The following is a 17,015-nucleotide window of genomic DNA, read 5'->3' on the forward strand; positions in this document are numbered from 1 at the left end:
GAACATATGAGCACAGTCGCACACTCACAGGGGGCCAATTTAGGGTTAGCAAATAACATAACTTGCATGTCCGTTCTTAAGGATGCAGATTGTCAATTATAATTGACCAAATAGCCACCTCCACATCCTTGGCACTCTACAATATCATAAATAAGTACTGGACAACATATTACCAGACCAATTTCTTTTATTGCAGATTCCCAAGACTCCCAGTACCTCTGGTGTCACATTCAATGAGCAAACCTTACTTTTCTTACCCTGGGGAACACCATCACAAGGCACGTTACCACTGCAGCATTTACTTTCTTAATTCTATTGGAGCCCAGGGTTTTTTTTTAATTCTCTAAGTTCCATAAGGTAAGTTTAGGATGCGATCAAAATTAGAAATCCTGTGAATTACATTATAACACTTTAGTAACTACAGTAGGTCACATCTTGTGACTGTCTTTTTTTTTTTGCTGCAGTGGCTCCCCTTTAAAGTATATTTTCATTACTACTGTGTGATTTCACTATAATAAAATGAATTAAAAGAAAAGTCTGATTGTGAAATATGTGCTACAAAATAAGTAGGTATGTCTGTGCATGCATATGCAAAAGCAATGCTGTGGTGAGATGGCTAGCATTGCTGCATCAAAGCTTTAGAATTCTGGGTTCAAATCCTAATCTAAGCAAAGTCTCTGTGGTGTCTGTATGTGCTTATAGTGCCTTTCTGGGTACTGTGGTTTCCTTATGCCACTCAGAGATGCACAGGTTAGGTTAATTAATGATAACAGGTTTGGCCACCCTGACGGAGTGTTTTCTGTGATAAACTGGAACCTCATTCTGAGTTGATTCCTAACTCTCCACAACCCTTTATAAACAGATAATCAAAAATGGATTACCATATAACAGAAAAGTCTAGTTTATTAAAGTAGTGTGGATCTCAGATAAGCAGCAACTTTAAAAGTCTGTGCTTTTCCCCTAACTCTGTCTACTAATATACATCAATTCCATATTATCAGTATAAAGTTTACTGTTTCTGTTAAGCTTCTTAGGCAGTGCAGCACAAAAATAAAAAAAAGGAATTTACACATGGAATTACAAATGATTGGAGGCATATGGCTGATACTCAAGGTATCAATGGCCTCATTAGTAACACTTCTTTAGTAGGACATATTTTGAGATACAACTGTGAGTTTTTGCTTACTAAAGGAAACATTTACATTATCAATGAATGTTAAAGGGATTCACATAACATGTCTGCAGTGTGGTGTGGTGTTAAAATGATCACAAAAATGAAAGCAAGCCATTTCACTCCTTTACTTCTGTCTGTAAATTTGAATCTGGCCTATTATATACTGTAGGTTTACTAGCTCTGTGACCCGGCTTCACCAGAGAAATTTCAAAGCAGTGGACTTCAGTCATAGTGGTTAATCGGATGTATCAGAAGTAAAATGAGTACTTTTCTTATACTATATTTGTTTTATTTTTTTACTGGGGGCTAATATTACTAGTTCACTGGAGCTCCTTACTCTTGAATATGATACCTACAATTGGCCATGAGTAAAACACTTGTGCCATAAATCAGTTCTTGCTTTTCCTAGTGAAAGACCTTGTGTTTTGTTGACGGTCATTTGAAGAAACAATTTTAGAGGAAAATGTATTCTTTTGAAATGAACTGGGTAATTAATGGGGATAATGGGAATTTTCAGTATAAATATAATTTCACCCTGTAGCACATCCTGTAAAAATGGTAGCTTCAGTTTTTTTGGATGTAACACAAATGTTACAAAGCTTTGGAGGGTTAACATCAAAAGCAACATTACACTGAATTGCAGTTTACTTTGACTTATTACATACTAGCCATCCCCCGCGGCTCTGCCCACGTATTAGTGAAACAGGAGCGTAAGGATGGCCCTGCCCCGGCTAGCGAAGCTGAGGTAAGGTACACCCTCCAATCAGCCCGCTGTGTGTTTCTTGGATTCGCGCAAATAAATTGGTACTGGAAGCGAACTATGATACTTATCGCAATGGGAGAAGTTGCAAAATCAACCATATATATCATTGACATTTATAGTCTGCATACTATGTGACCTATGTGTTAATCAATATATAGAAAACAGGAGAAGGAACAGGGGAAAAGAAATAATACTATGTACAGAGTCCACTTCCTCTATATTTTGTCCATGGGGGACCTTTAATGAGCTGTTCAAAAGTTTAAACTGACCAAGGCAAGCCTTCGCTCCTGGCTTGTGTTATACCCAGGGCTTGAAGTGAGCACTTTACTGTTTTTGCTTTGCACACCACAGAGTAGCTACACATCGCAATTTAACCTCCAAGGGGAGGCCACAAGATCGACAATCATATCCTCTGCCCAAACCCGACTGAATTTGTGTTTATTTCATACCGTATTGTAAGGAATAAGAAGAAGCTGACAGATTATGGAGTACTGCTTGTACCCAAGGATGCAACTTGCTAAGCATGGCTCCTTTGAGATTCGCAGAACTTTCACCCTTTATCTGCATAAAATGGCAGTCCCATGTCTCTGTACGATTCCATCTCAGAGCAAAAACACTGTGCCTAAAAATGGCTAACGCATTATCATCAACAAATGAAAACACACAGGTCAGCTAATTTTCATTTTCTACAATGCCACCAAATTTCAATCAAATCAGTCAAAGTGAATTTTAAGATTGTGGAGTATTTAGTTCTTCTATTGTGGGGGGAAGGTTTACCCCCTAGACATATTAAAATGTCCTTTGTTAGCAGATACCTACTGGCCTAGATGTACAATCCTAATAAACTTCATCCTTTTTTAAATAAATAGGAAATTGTGTTTTTGTTGATGAATGAGTAAGTCAAATTTGCTGTATTTATTTATTATTATATAGATAGATAGGGCCATTATTGACTTGGGTGCAGAATACATCCATCCATCCATTTTCCAACCCGCTGAATCCGAACACAGGGTCACGGGGGGCTGCTGGAGCCAATCCCAGCCAACACAGGGCACAAGGCAGGAACCAATCCTGGGCAGGGTGCCAACCCACTGCAGGACACACACTATGGCCAATTTAGAATTGCCAAATACAGTGAAATTTTAACTTGCATACATACAAAACAATAAATTCTCAAACCCACTTAATCTAATTTAGTGTCAAGATGTCTGATGTGTGTCTTGGCAGTACAGAGGTATACATAATCCTGGATATGACGTCATTCCATCGCAGGACACACACACACACACACACAATATATATATATATATATATATATATATATATATATATATATATATATACACACACACACACACACATACATAAGGGGCAAATTTAGAATTGCCAGTTAATTTAACATGCACGTCTCCGAGTATGTGGTAAGAATAATTGAATACTCAGAGTTAAGTCAACCACAAGAATAACATGCAACTTCCACAAAGACATTGACCAGGTATGAACGTAGCAGTGCTATTCAGTGTGCCATAGTAGCACCCTCTCTCATCAGAAATCTAGAGAATAATTTAAATAACAAGACACGAGTTATCATGAACTCACCATCCTGTATGCTGTTTTGAAGGTGGTTTACAATGGCTGCCAAAATTGTAGATAGACTCATAACCTGAGCACACTGAGCCAGCCCTAGTGTGAAGAGCTCATTCCAGCAGGCTCGAACAAGACTTGTGTTACAATCCTGACTGAAAACAAAAAGGAAACAAAAAGTACTATTTCAACCTCAATTCAAACATTTTGAAAAAAAAAAAAATCACAGTAGGCTATACTGCTTGTTAATTTTATTAATGTAATAAATTTTACCCAAGTGCCTGGAAAGCTGGAATGGAACGGGCCCAGTGCATGGAAAGAAACAGAAGCCTGGACGCAGACTCACAAATATAGTGCACATTCAGGTATTCAGGCATTGGGCTAGGCATTGTCAGCTTAAAAGAAAGAGATGGCAGTAAGAGTCAGATTACATGTAGGTTTTGATCTGATTCATCTATTGAGTATTAAAAGACTTATGATGCTAAAGCACAGAGATAACACACAACAGCTATTTAAACTCCTCAAGTGACATCATTTCATGCTTTTTCATGCCTGCATTACCCATACTGTACATCTGTGCTCAAAGTCCTTGCTTATCTGAAAAAAAAGGTTGTTTAACATAAAAACACATAAAGCTAAAGTGTAAGTTGTCTGCATTGTAGTGTTTATGGATTCATGCCATTTTTATCACTGGCCAACGCCCTACTATGGCTTTCATATGTGAAATTTCACTTTGCTTACATGTGCTCTAATGCAAATCCTCCCTGATCAGCAAAAATTAATGTATGCCCAATTTTGATTTTCCTTGTCCTTCACCTATTTTCCATACATTAATGATTGTTTTCAGTAACTTACTTGTGTAACACACATATACAGTATATTTATCACACTGCATTTCACTAAAAGTGTTGGTAGCTAGTGTACTAATAGGACAAAGTGCATCATCCTTTTAAGAGACACCCTGTAAGATAATAACTGCTGAACTGAGATTCTTTATGACAGCATCGTAACCTAAAATTTGAACAAGGTGTCCAACCACAATTAGTCATTAATACAAACCTTAAAACTAACATGAGTATCTGTGAGGAGTGGTCCTTCAACTTCAATGATAGGGGTTGACTGGTCTCGACTGATCACCTGGATGCTGGTCCCACCTGCCGAGTCAGTCCCTTCAGCAAGGTTCTGAGTAGAACTGCTTTCTGTGGGGTTTAGGGCTTTTGCTAAAGTGTCAAAGGCACTGCAATTAAAGGACAGTGACATTAACTGTTTAAATAAGAAAAATCAATTGAGCAACATTTCATATCTAAATGCAGAGATATAAATGTTTACTGATCTAAAGGGGAAATACCGTGTTATCTCGCTAGCAGACTGGTCCTCCTGCTGCATTTCTGAGGCATCTCCATTGTTAAGAGATTCATTAAGGTTAGCTAGAGACGTAACCACATTTGCTAATGTTCCCAAATCTCCTTGACTGGATTCAACCTTAAAAGCAAAGGATAATGAATAAAGGTATGCTTTAATATCTAGTGTACAAATGCCCTGAAAAAAGAAAAAGAGTGGGCACTGCGATAGACTGATGTCTCACCCAGAGCTGATTCCATCCTTCCTTCCTTGAGCTTATCTCAGCAGCACTGGGCTAAAGCCCTGCTGCAGCCCTCTATTTTGAGTTTGAGTAGCATATGTTTAAGAAAGGATGATGAAACAGTTAACCATTAGCCTATGGCATGTCTTCCAACAAGATATTTTTCTTTCTAAATCTTTTTTTTTTTTTTTAAACTAGGTGTAGCAGTAGTAGTAGCAGCGGTAGGAGTGGTATTGGCATAAGTACAAATTACAGTGAAAGTCTCATTTTCATGTCTGGACAACACACAACACGCCACCACTGTCAGCTGCCATGATAAAAAAGGATGAACTAAAGCACACAACTCCTCTACTTGCAACCCAAATCCATGTGGCTGCGACCTAGCTACATAAATGAATATATTTCATTATGTCAAAATATTAAAAAGAACACACATATTCCAGAGATTACAAATAGTTTAATTATTTGTATTTAATACTATGGGGTATCGCGCCCTGCTCGCCAAACCATGTGGATTTCACTTTCACCAAACAACAAATCTTTTAATTCTCACGGATATGCGTCTTCATTGGGAAGAAACACTACTTTTCCCTGATGGCAACACGGATTAGACGACCTACAAGTCTCTGACTTAAAGTTTAAAGCCAAACAATATCTACATACTTCTGTCGGATCACCTATTTCCATATATTCGGTCTCTTTTCACTGTTCCATTATTTCACAGAGTAATAACTTCCATTTGTTAGCGTAAATGCGATCTTTACTATCAGATTTTGAGACTTTTGAATTTTAGTACTTTCATAACAACGTTTTTGAACCTCAAAGACATTCTACTTTGTCTTCTACAGTTTGTCTTTTCTTCTTCTACTGTTTGTCTTTTACTTCCGCCCCCCGCTTGGACCTGTTAGGTTTTCAACTCATCTCTTGGCACAAAGTCTCTCTGAAAAAGTCCCGTCTCGTCACAAGATGTTTTTTTTATATACTAGAGATATAATCACACCAAAAGATATCAATTAACACACTTTATTACCTTTGCATCGGTAGCCAAAAGTAGTGTTCCATCTGCTTGTATTAATGGCTGCTGAATGTTAACCAACATGCCTGGATCCAAGAGGCTGGACCTTCAAAGAATTAATGAATTTATTATTTTAAAAAATTCTGGTGTTATGGATGGAAAAAATGAACAACTGGCCACATTAATGTAGTTAATATTGAAAAAATCCAGGATTCATCGTGTAACAAGATTAGTTTCATTATACCAGAAAGGAAAAAAACAACAAACTACCTGCATTTTGATCATTTTACCTCAGGTAACTGAGAACTTAGCAAATATGGCTTACCTTGAACCATCCTTCTCAGCTATAAACGTCGGAGTGGCTATGAGAGGACTTCTCAGGTCTTTCCTTATGTAGATTTTTTCTGTTGAAGCAGCACAGTTTGCAGGCTTTTCTCTTGGCAAGTCGATTGGCTTTCTTTCACTTTGCACAGCTGAAGATAAATTCACTGTATATTATAATTATGCAGAAGAGAGTGTTGTGGCTTCATCAGACTGCCCCACAGTTATGAACAACTTTATAAATTCTGCAACATTTTCAATTATATGATTGTATGGGCAACAATGTTTAAGTGTACTGGGATGCATGAAGATTGTACAAATGTATTACCGAAAAATAACACCTGACAGCCCAGCATAGCTTATCATTTTCTGCTGACCTTGTGGTTCAATAATAATATGAACTTAAAACTTGAAAGATTCATAGTATACTGCTTTACAATTTTCTAATATAGAATCACTTCCATATGTTAAAAATTCTACGTGTAGAGTCTGTCAAAAAGAATTTTGAAGAAGTGCAGAATGCAGCTGCCAGAATCCTAACTAGGAAAAGAAAATCTGAGCACATCTCTCCAGTTTTGATGTCACTGCACTGGCTACCTGTGTCATTTAGAATTGACTTTAAAATACTGCTTATGGTTTACAAAGCCTTAAATAATCTCACTCCATCGTATATCTCCTACCTTACACTCCAAATCGTAACCTTAGATCTTCAAATGAGGGTCTGCTTAGAATTCCAAGAGCTAAACGTAAAAGAAGTGGTGAGGCAGCCTGCTGCTGTTATGCACCTAAAATCAGGAAAAGCTGACCGATAGAAATTCAGCAGGCTAATACGGTGGAGCACTTTAAAAACTGCTAAAAACCCGTTAATTTAACATGGCTTTTTCATAGCTTCATTTCAGTGTAACCCTGATATTCTGTACATGCATGTAATTATATTTTTTTTCATGACTCCACAATCCATACTAACCCCTGGTTTCTCTGCTGTTCTTTTTCCGGTTTTCTGTGTTGTCGATCTGCGCCACCATCACCTGATCAGGGCACCATGCAGTCCCTACATTGATGGATTGAAGGCTAGAGGTCCACAATACCATCATCGTCTAATTATTCTATGTGAAGCCTGAAAACCATGAGGACTGATTGAGATCATTTATGTGAGGCAGAATGCCTGGTGGGGGCTGAATGGTCTTGTGGCCTTGGAACCCCTGCAGATTTTGTTTTTTTTCTCCAGCCCTCTGGAGTTTTGTTTTTGTTTGTTTTTTCTGTCTTCCCTGGCCATCGGACCTTAGTTTATTCTTTGTTAATTGGTATTGCCTAATTTTTATATTTTTTTCTTTTTTCATCTTATAAAGCACTTTGAACTACATCATTTGTATGAAAACGTGCAATATAAATAAAATATCATTGCCAAATCCACTGACTGCAGCTCAGTGTGGTGAGGCCTGAAGCCTATCCCAGCACAACTGAGAGCAGTGTGAGAACTACTAGTGGAAATACAATGTTGAGCAGCATACAGTGCCACGAAATAATATTCTCCAGGACCACAGTGCAATATATACAGAAAATCAAGACGGGTGCAAGACAAGCAGAGAACTAAGCTATACTACACTATAAATATTTAAATTAATAAATAATACATACAGCAACAGATCATAATAAACTGAAATAGACATTAACAAATAAATAATAGCAAGAACTAATCATAAAAAACAACAGTAGTAACAATTGTAACAAATAAGCTACTTGTAACAGATCTGAATGGAGTCGGGCAGCCCAGATTTCAGAGTCTGAACAGCCAAGGGGTAGAAGTTGTTGCAGAACCTTGCAGAATTGGTTTGGATGCTACGGTACCTTCTGCCAGATGGAATTTGGACAAAGAGGCTGTGGAGGGGTGGGTGCACACTTCTCGTTGTTAGAAGGAAAGTTAGTTTTGTTGGTTTGACTGAGATTCCCTGTGCTTGCGTGAAAAATGACAAGCAAACAAAGGCAGAAAAAGCATCGACATCTGGCAGGACAGTGAAGCAGAAGCAAAATAGTCTGTGGGCATTGTTCTGCTGTATTATTGCTGAATTGGACTCTGACTTGTCAGACTGTGATTCTGCTGCGAGTGATCTGGAGATCAAGATCAAAAAGGAACGTGAGGTACCGGCATCAGTTGATCGTGATGCTGAACACGTTCGTGTAGCTGATGCGCTTACAACAGTGTTCTGTTCGCCTGGGAGGACTGCCACTTACAATGACAAGAGGTACAAACCAGATTGCGTTGCACTGCGATGACCACCGCCTCTGTGTAAAAATAGCCTGCCACCCCTGTGCAGCAGTTAGTTGCCTGCAGAAATGGCAAACAGATAACAAAAGCAGCCACAGCACCAGCAACAGACGTTTAATGTTGATTTACATGTGAAAGCATTGATTTGCGTGCTTTTTTAGAAAACTGAGTTTGGGACCTTTTTTGATCTTTGGGACAAAAGGAAAAAAAAAATAATCAGCCCTAAAAGAGTTAATGAAGGGAGAGATGTAGGTTTCTATCATTTGTAGAACCTTGCAGTCATAGTTCCCAAACAAACGGTCATGTAACTGGTCAGAATGCTCTTACTGGCGCACTGTAGAATGTGGTGTGGGGGGAAGCGCCTTGTCTTGCTCAGCCGCTAAAGATAGTGTAGACACTGCTGCAGTTTCTTGGCTATGGAGGTGGTGTTAATTGACAGAGAAAGGTCAGCTGCTGGGTACACACCAAGGAGTTTGTATTAAGAGATGCGTATTATATTTATTAAAAAAAGAAGAAGTCCAGCTTTACTGTATACCATAAATATTCATAAGCACATATTTTATCGATGACCCTTTGTTTTCTGCCTGGCATTTGTAGTTAGGTGGTTCTCGACCTTATAGAAAGGAAATTACATCATGAACATTCTAAATTTAAAAAGCTTTCATTCTTTTCTTAGTTGTAAGCTATTACAAGCGGCTGGCGTTCTCTTGGATACATTTGATTAATCGTCACTTGAAATTCAGATATGTTTAAACTGCAGTCACAAGACGTTATGCAGGCAATATGTTCATCATGGGAATATTTACATTGCCTGTTTACTTTTATGTTCACTTTATCATATTTTTACAGACAGTCTGACCTGAAACAATGCTTCAGTTGTGTTCAGATACTAATATTTATATCTTGGCCTGGTTGTAAGAATTAAAGGCCTAGAAGAAGGTGACAGTGATTTTGTGTGCTGGGAAACATGCTCACAGCCTTTAGGCTATTTGAACAGTGGTGGTCCCAGTGAGGATGTTGCTTTATTAATTAAAATCCTTTATTTACACATCCTGTAATACAAGTCCTGAAACTGCAGCTGAACACACACACACACACACACACACTTGTTTTCTTTTGTCTTCTTTAGTCAGGTCTCTCTTTGATGCAGTGTATGCTAGGAAGCAAGAGATTTATTTACCAGTATGGTGTCAATATGAGGCTGGTGTTTTATTAATCAAAGTCTTATATGAGCACATCCCATGACCTGACAGGTGGTTTTATGAACATATGGTGAATTATTGTTGAACTTTAACTGTATATTAAAGAAAGTTTCAGTTTTTGTGCAATAGTCATTTTTCTTACACACATATAGAGTAAAATATGCATAAAAATATATCCACACTTTTTTTTGTTTTGTATATTTAAATAAACAAGGGTTTTCAATGGTATAGTGATAAATGCTGCTGCGTCTGTGATTCAGTCTCCTAGGTTTAAATTCAATGTTTAGCTTTGTTTGTGTGGAGTTTCCACATTCTCTTCATATTAACGTAACTAGTAGATATAAATTAATGGGTAACAAGTGAGTTTACACAGCAGTTTTAGTGTATAGTGTTGTCACTGCGCAACTCCAGGGACCTGGATTTGATACCTGTGTCATTCATTCTAAATTATCCAGTACATGTTGGTAATACTCAACAAAATGATACAGTGGTAGATTTTACTGCACAGGCCTATAAGATCTTTGACAGATCTGTTTCTGAAGCATTTGACAGCAGCAAGAAAGTAGGTTGTGCTGTTTTATATTTCCTGAAAATTTTGACCAATTTTTTAAAAAAGCTTTAGAGTTAAACACATATGCAATGATTCTTGCCCAGCATAAAAGAAAATATAAAACTGTGAAAAGTATCAGACCATACATACAACTACTGCATGTGTCCCTGCAATCACAAGAGCATACTATCTTTGGTGTGGTAGGTATAGCATTGGATAGATCATCAACTTTTTCTTTAAATTGTGTAACTTAATAATTAATAATATTTTTATGGTTTGGCTCACACATCTCAAACATTATTTAGTAAAAAAATGAGTGAAACATTTTCAGATGTTCTGTTTTTCTCCATTCACCGTTTTCTTGCAGACAGATTGTATGTAAAGATCACTGACAAAGCCTAATGCAGATGAAAAGACCCAATTCTAATCTAGTCAGGACATTAATTCGACAAAAAACACTCACATTCCATTTTCATGCCCATTTCCAGGCACTTCTTAAGCCTGCAGAACTGGCAGCGGTTGCGGTGGTGCTTATTGACAATGCAGTCCTGGTTACTACGGCAACTGTAGGTCAAGTTCTTCCTCACGCTTCTCTTAAAAAAACCCTTACATCCCTCACAGCTAACAGCACCATAATGACGCCCTAAAGAAAAAAGTGATGGTTTAGAGAAATATTTGCCAGCATTTTATCCAGAAAATGTTTTTAAAAAAATACGATAATTTATTTTATAGGGTAATTATTGTCATTCATATATATATATATATATATATATACTGCTCAAAAGAATTAAAGGAACACTTTTTAATCAGAGTATAGCATAAAGTCAATGAAACTTATGGGATATTAATCTGGTCAGTTAAGTAGCAGAGGGGTTGTTAATCAGTTTCAGCTGCTGTGGTGTTAATGAAATTAACAACAGATGCACTAGAGGGGCAACAATGAGATGACCCCAAAACAGGAATGGTTTAACAGGTGGAGGCCACTGACATTTTTCCCTCCTCATCTTTTCTGACTGTTTCTTCACTAGTTTTGCATTTGGCTACAGTCAGTGTCACTACTGGTAGCATGAGGCGATACCTGGACCCTACAGAGGTTGCACAGGTAGTCCAACTTCTCCAGGATGGCACATCAATACGTGTCATTGCCAGAAGGTTTGCTGTGTCTCCCTGCACAGTCTCAAGGGCATGGAGGAGATTCTAGGAGACAAGCAGTTACTCTAGGAGAGCTGGAGAGGGCCATAGAAGGTCCATAACCCATCAGCAGGACCAGTATCTGCTCCTTTGGGCAAGGAGGAACAGGATGAGCACTGCCAGAGCCCTACAAAATGACCTCCAGCAGGCCACTGGTGTGAATGTCTCTGACCAAACAACCAGAAAGACTTCATGAGGGTGACCCAAGGGCCCCATGTCCTCTAATGGGCCCTGAGCTCACTGCCCAGCAGCATGCAGCTCGATTGGCATTCGCCATAGAATACCAGAATTGGCAGATGCACCACTGGTGCCCTGTGCTTTACAGATGAGAGCAGGTTCACCCTGAGCACGTGACAGAAGTGAAAGGGTCTGGAGAAGCCATGGAGAACATTATGCTGCCTGTAACATCATTCAGCATGAGCAGTTTGGTGGTGGGTTAATGATTGTCTGGGGAGGCATATCCATGGAGGGTCACACAGACCGCTACAGGCTTGACAAAGGCACCTTGGCTGCCATTAGGTATCAGGATGAAATCCTTGGACCCATTGTCAGACCCTATGCTGGTACAGTGGCTCCTGGTGCACGACAATTCCTGGCCTCATGTGGTGAGAGTATGCAGGCAGTTCCTGGAGGATGAAGGAATTGATACCATTGACTGGCCACCACACTTTCCTGACCTAAATCCAATAGAACACCTCTGGGACATTATGTTTTGGTCCATCCAATGCCACCAGGTTGCACCTCAGACTGTCCAGGAGCTCAGTGATGCCCTGGTCCAGATCTGGGAGGAGATCCCCACAACACCATCTGTCATCTCATTAGAAGCATGCACCGATGTTGTCAGGCATGTATACAAGAACACAGGGGCCATACAAAGTGCTGCGTATAATTTTGAGTTGCTGCAATTAAATTTTGGCAAAATGGACTAGCCTGCCACATAATTTTTCACTCTGATTTTTGGGGCGTCTTTGAATTCAGGGCTCTGTAGGTTGATCATTTTCATTTCCATCAAACGATGTGGCATCCTTTCGTTCCTAACACATTACCCAGTCTATATCAGTATAGATATCCAGGAGGATTTCTTTTCCCATTGAGATCTGATGTGTTTTCAAAGTGTTCCTTTAATTTTTTTGAGCAGTTTATATATATATATATATATATATATATACACATACACATACGTACAATGAAATTCTTACAAGTATGTGCTAATTAACATGCAACATGAAACGAATACAGAATGTATATTTAGAAACATGAACATATGCACTGATATGTCTAAAACCACACACATATGACTCTACTTAATTATAAGCACAACCTAAAAAATGTGTTTCCCCATTTAATAAAACAGAAGAAATGTTTGCTTTTTCCATACAGACAGGCTCAACGTCTTATCTTGTTCTTACCTGATGCCTTATCACCACACACAACACAGTATTCTACTGGCTGCGGCCTCCCTACTTCAGTTTTCCCCAGTAAACGTTCCACTGAGGCAGCATCTGTCACAATCTGAAATTATTATGTACAGTATGTAACTTCAAATATTAAAGATGAAACTACTAACAAATTAAAAAACACACTTTGGGTTTGCAATGAAAGTGCAGTTAATCTGCTTGCCTTTTCATAGCTGAGTTACCTGAATTCTGCCTGGTACAATGTTATCTGTTGTAAAAATGAGCTGCTTGGCATTTGTGTTTTCTGGTGTGGCCAATATCACCTTTCCAGTACCAGATCCATCTGGAGTGGTTAATATGAACTGCTGTTTAGAGGACGCAGATGGGTCCACTGTTGTTACAATCTGTATCTTCTGCCCAGTTTGTTGATCTGTTACAATCTTGAAAACATAGAAAGGCATATTGTGTCAGTCTGACTAGAATAGCATCATTTAGGTCACTTTAATGACATTTACTCACATTAAGAACAAACATAAACAAATCATTTTGTAAATATTATCCATCCAATGCAGTATCACTGATACAACATAGTACAGTTGTTTCCATATTTCTACAGTACAAGTCCTAGTATTTTAAGTGATTTTCTCCTTAACTATTGGGTCCCGCTTGTAATCATATTGTTTAAACTCATATAAGAATCCATTTAAACAGGAATATAACAATTATAGTGAAAAATATCCGAACACTCTATCTGTATATTTTATTATTAAATAAATCTGCAATATAACATGAAATAAGAATTTTGACAAATGAGAGGAGACCATCCCGTTCATCAAGCTCATTTAGTTAGCTAACATTTAGGTCCTTCCAGTATTTTGCCAAGGTATTAGGTGTCAAGGTTTCCACTTGTTCTACATATCTTGGTAGTTTGCTCCAAATTCCTTTGTGTGAAGAAATAATTCCTGGATTCTTCCATGAATATACTGTATTTCTCTTGAAATTCAGATATCAGTTTTCAACTTTGCACTGTCACTCTTTTAAAGGCAAACAGAGCACTGAAGGACAAGATTCATGGTAGAATCCAGGAATGATTTCTTCACCCATAGGAATTTGCTCAATGACATTGACCAGATTTGCAAATCCACACAGTTAATTTGAATGGCACCTTGCTCATGACTTTGAGATGTAACAAGCAGACTCAACAGAGAGGAGGAGGTTGGAAGCATGCACTGATTACAGCATGTTGCCGCACCTACCACACAACGAACTATCCGGACTGGGATCTGAGCACAGCTGTGCAATGGGTGACACCTCAGCACCACACTAGAACAATGTGAGTTTTTTTTTTTTTTTTACAGTGGCTGGAGTGCCAGTCCTGCTCCCAACCCCTGAGTTTACCCTGCAATTTGGAGGACATACAGGTTAATGTCATACCCAGGACAAAGCAATTACAGGTTAAGGGCCTTGCTCAAGAGCCCAATGGAGAGGAGTCATTTATGGCATTTATTGGATTTGAACCGGCAAACTTCTGATTGCCAGCGCAGATCTCTAGCCTCAGGGCCACCACTCCCAGCATATAGAGTAACTGGGAAAAGATTAAAAACCATGTTCCTATAGCTATAAGGCAGCAGCAATAACCACTGTCCTATTGCGTCGCCCAACAACGTTCAAAGGTGATGTGAAAAGACAATTTCCCCTTGGGGCTTAATAGTATATCAAATCAAAATATAAATGTGGGCAAGAGTAAACTAATATATATGAAAAGCATCCCTCCTAGGAAAGCATAAAAGACATTCCAAGGTTTAATTAAAGCTTCCCAGGCCCACATTGTTCCTAGAAATTCTTTACCAACTGTCACCATACCTGTATGCGTTGCGGAGTTGTAACAGCCGAGTCTGTGGAAATGATCTGGATTCTCTGTGGAGAGCTGCTCATCCCTAAGATCTGTACACGTTCGACCTGTGAAAAGACGCACAGCACTTTGTTTGTTATCAATAAAATGATAAACTGTAATATCATGAAACCCAACAGTACTTGGCAGTCATTTGATTTTGGATTGCTTAATTTTGCTGGCTAACCTATCAATAACTTGTCACAATGTAATCTATGCATGTTATAAAGGTGACATTAAAATGGTTCTTTGGATGTTTTCTACTAGTCTCATTAATTACAATTACTATCATTAATTTCATTACAGACTCACACAATGTATACAATTAAAGTAATAAATATCACTATTTTGTAAAGTGAATAATATTTATAATATGTATACAGTCATATGGAAAAGTTTGGGAACCCCTCTCAGCCTGCATAATAATTGACTCTCCTTTCAACAAAAAAGATAACAGTGGTGTGTCTTTCATTTCCTAGGAACATCCGAGTACAGGGGTGTTTTAATCAAAGAATTTTAGTGACGCAGTATTTAGTCGTATGAAATTAAATCAAATGTGAAAAACTGGTTGTGCAAAAATATGGGTCCCCTTGTCATTTTGCTGATTTGAATGCACGTAGGGCGGCACGGTGGTGCAGTGGTAGCGCTGCTGCCTCGCAGTTAGGAGATCGGGTTCGCTTCCGGGTCCTCCCTGCGTGGAGTTTGCATGTTCTCCCGTGTCTGTGTGGGTTTCCTCCGGGCGCTCCGGTTTCCTCCCACAATCCAAAGACACGCAGGTTAGGTGGATTGGCGATTCTAAATTGGCCCTAGTGTGTGCTTGGTGTGTGGGTGTGTTTGTGTGTGTCCTGCGGTGGGTTGGCACCCTGCCCAGGATTGGTTCCTGCCTTGTGCCCTGTGTTGACTGGGAATGGCTCCGGCAGACCCCCATGACCCTGTATTCGGATTCAGCGGGTTAGAAAATGGATGGATGGACGAATGCACGTAACTGCAACACCAAATTGGTTGGATTAGCTAGGTAAGTCTTGAACTTCATAGACAGGGGTGCCCAATCATGAGAGAAGGTATTTAAGGTGGTCAATTGCAAGTTGTGCTTCGTTCCCTTTGACTCTCCTCTGAAAAGTGACAGACAGCATGGGATCCTCAAAGCAACTCTCAAAAGTTCTGAAAACAAAGATTGTTCAGTCTCAATGTTTAGGGAAAGGCTACAAAAAGCCATCTCAGAAGTTTAAACGGTCAGTTTCAACTGTAAGGATTGGAATCAGGAAATGGAAGGCCACAGGCACAGTTGCTGTTAAACCGCAGGTTTGGCAGGCCAAGAAAAATACAGGAGCGGCATATGGAGAGGCAGGATTGTGAGAATGGATACAGACAACCCACAGATCACCTCCAAAGACCTGCAAGAACATCTCGCTGCAGGTGGTGTATCTGTACATCATTCTACAATTCAGCACATCTGTATGGCGGGGTGATGAGAAAGAAGCCCTTTCTGCACTCACACCACAAACAGAGTCGCTTGTTGTATGCCAATGCTCATTTAGACGAGACAGATTCATTTTGGAACAAAGTGCTTAGGACTGATGAGACAGAAATGGAGTTATTTGGTCAGAACAAAAAGCGATTTGCATGGCGGAAGAAGAACACCACATTCCAAGAAAAACACCTGTTACCTGCTGTCAAATGTGGTGGAGGTTCCATCATGCTGTGTGGCTAATTCTGAGACTGGGGCCCTTGTTAAAGTCGAGGGTCGGATGAATTCAACCAAATATCAACAAATTCTTCAGGATAATGTTCAAGTATCAGTCACAGAGTTGAAGTTACACAGGGGTTGGATATTCCAACAAGACAACGACCCAAAACACAGTTGGAAATCTACAAAGGCATTCATGCAGAGGGAGAAGTACAATGTTCTGGAATGGCCGTCACAGTCCCCTGACTTGAATATCATCGAAAATCTAAGGCATGATTTGAAGCAGGCTGTCCATCAAATTGAACTGAACTGGAGAGATTTTGTATGAAGAATGAGGTCAAAAATGCCTCCATCCAGAATCCAGACACTCACCAAAGGAGGTGTCTAGAGGC

At 39.2% G+C, this 17,015-nt stretch overlaps 1 protein-coding gene across 4 annotated transcripts in view; it reads right to left on the reverse strand.

Moving 5' to 3' along the window:
- The window catches only part of nr2c2 (nuclear receptor subfamily 2, group C, member 2), a 46,674-nt gene that overhangs the window by 9,446 nt on the left and 20,213 nt on the right, over positions 1-17,015 (reverse strand). For 3 of the 4 annotated variants that reach the window (XM_039771062.1, XM_039771063.1, XM_039771064.1), the window contains exons 2-11: positions 14,909-15,004; positions 13,288-13,485; positions 13,058-13,160; positions 10,921-11,100; positions 6,444-6,591; positions 6,134-6,224; positions 4,870-5,003; positions 4,581-4,758; positions 3,795-3,916; positions 3,537-3,676 (exon numbers count right to left, since the gene is read on the reverse strand). In XM_039771062.1, coding sequence (XP_039626996.1) covers positions 3,537-3,676; positions 3,795-3,916; positions 4,581-4,758; positions 4,870-5,003; positions 6,134-6,224; positions 6,444-6,591; positions 10,921-11,100; positions 13,058-13,160; positions 13,288-13,485; positions 14,909-14,980 — 1,366 coding nt within the window. In that variant the 5' untranslated portion in view covers positions 14,981-15,004. The remainder of the gene's footprint in view (positions 1-3,536; positions 3,677-3,794; positions 3,917-4,580; positions 4,759-4,869; positions 5,004-6,133; positions 6,225-6,443; positions 6,592-10,920; positions 11,101-13,057; positions 13,161-13,287; positions 13,486-14,908; positions 15,005-17,015) is intronic. The other variant, XM_039771065.1, reaches the window with a different exon arrangement.

This window comes from Polypterus senegalus, chromosome 12, assembly GCF_016835505.1.
Source record: "Polypterus senegalus isolate Bchr_013 chromosome 12, ASM1683550v1, whole genome shotgun sequence".
In the NCBI taxonomy this organism is placed as follows: Eukaryota; Metazoa; Chordata; class Cladistia; order Polypteriformes; family Polypteridae; genus Polypterus; species Polypterus senegalus.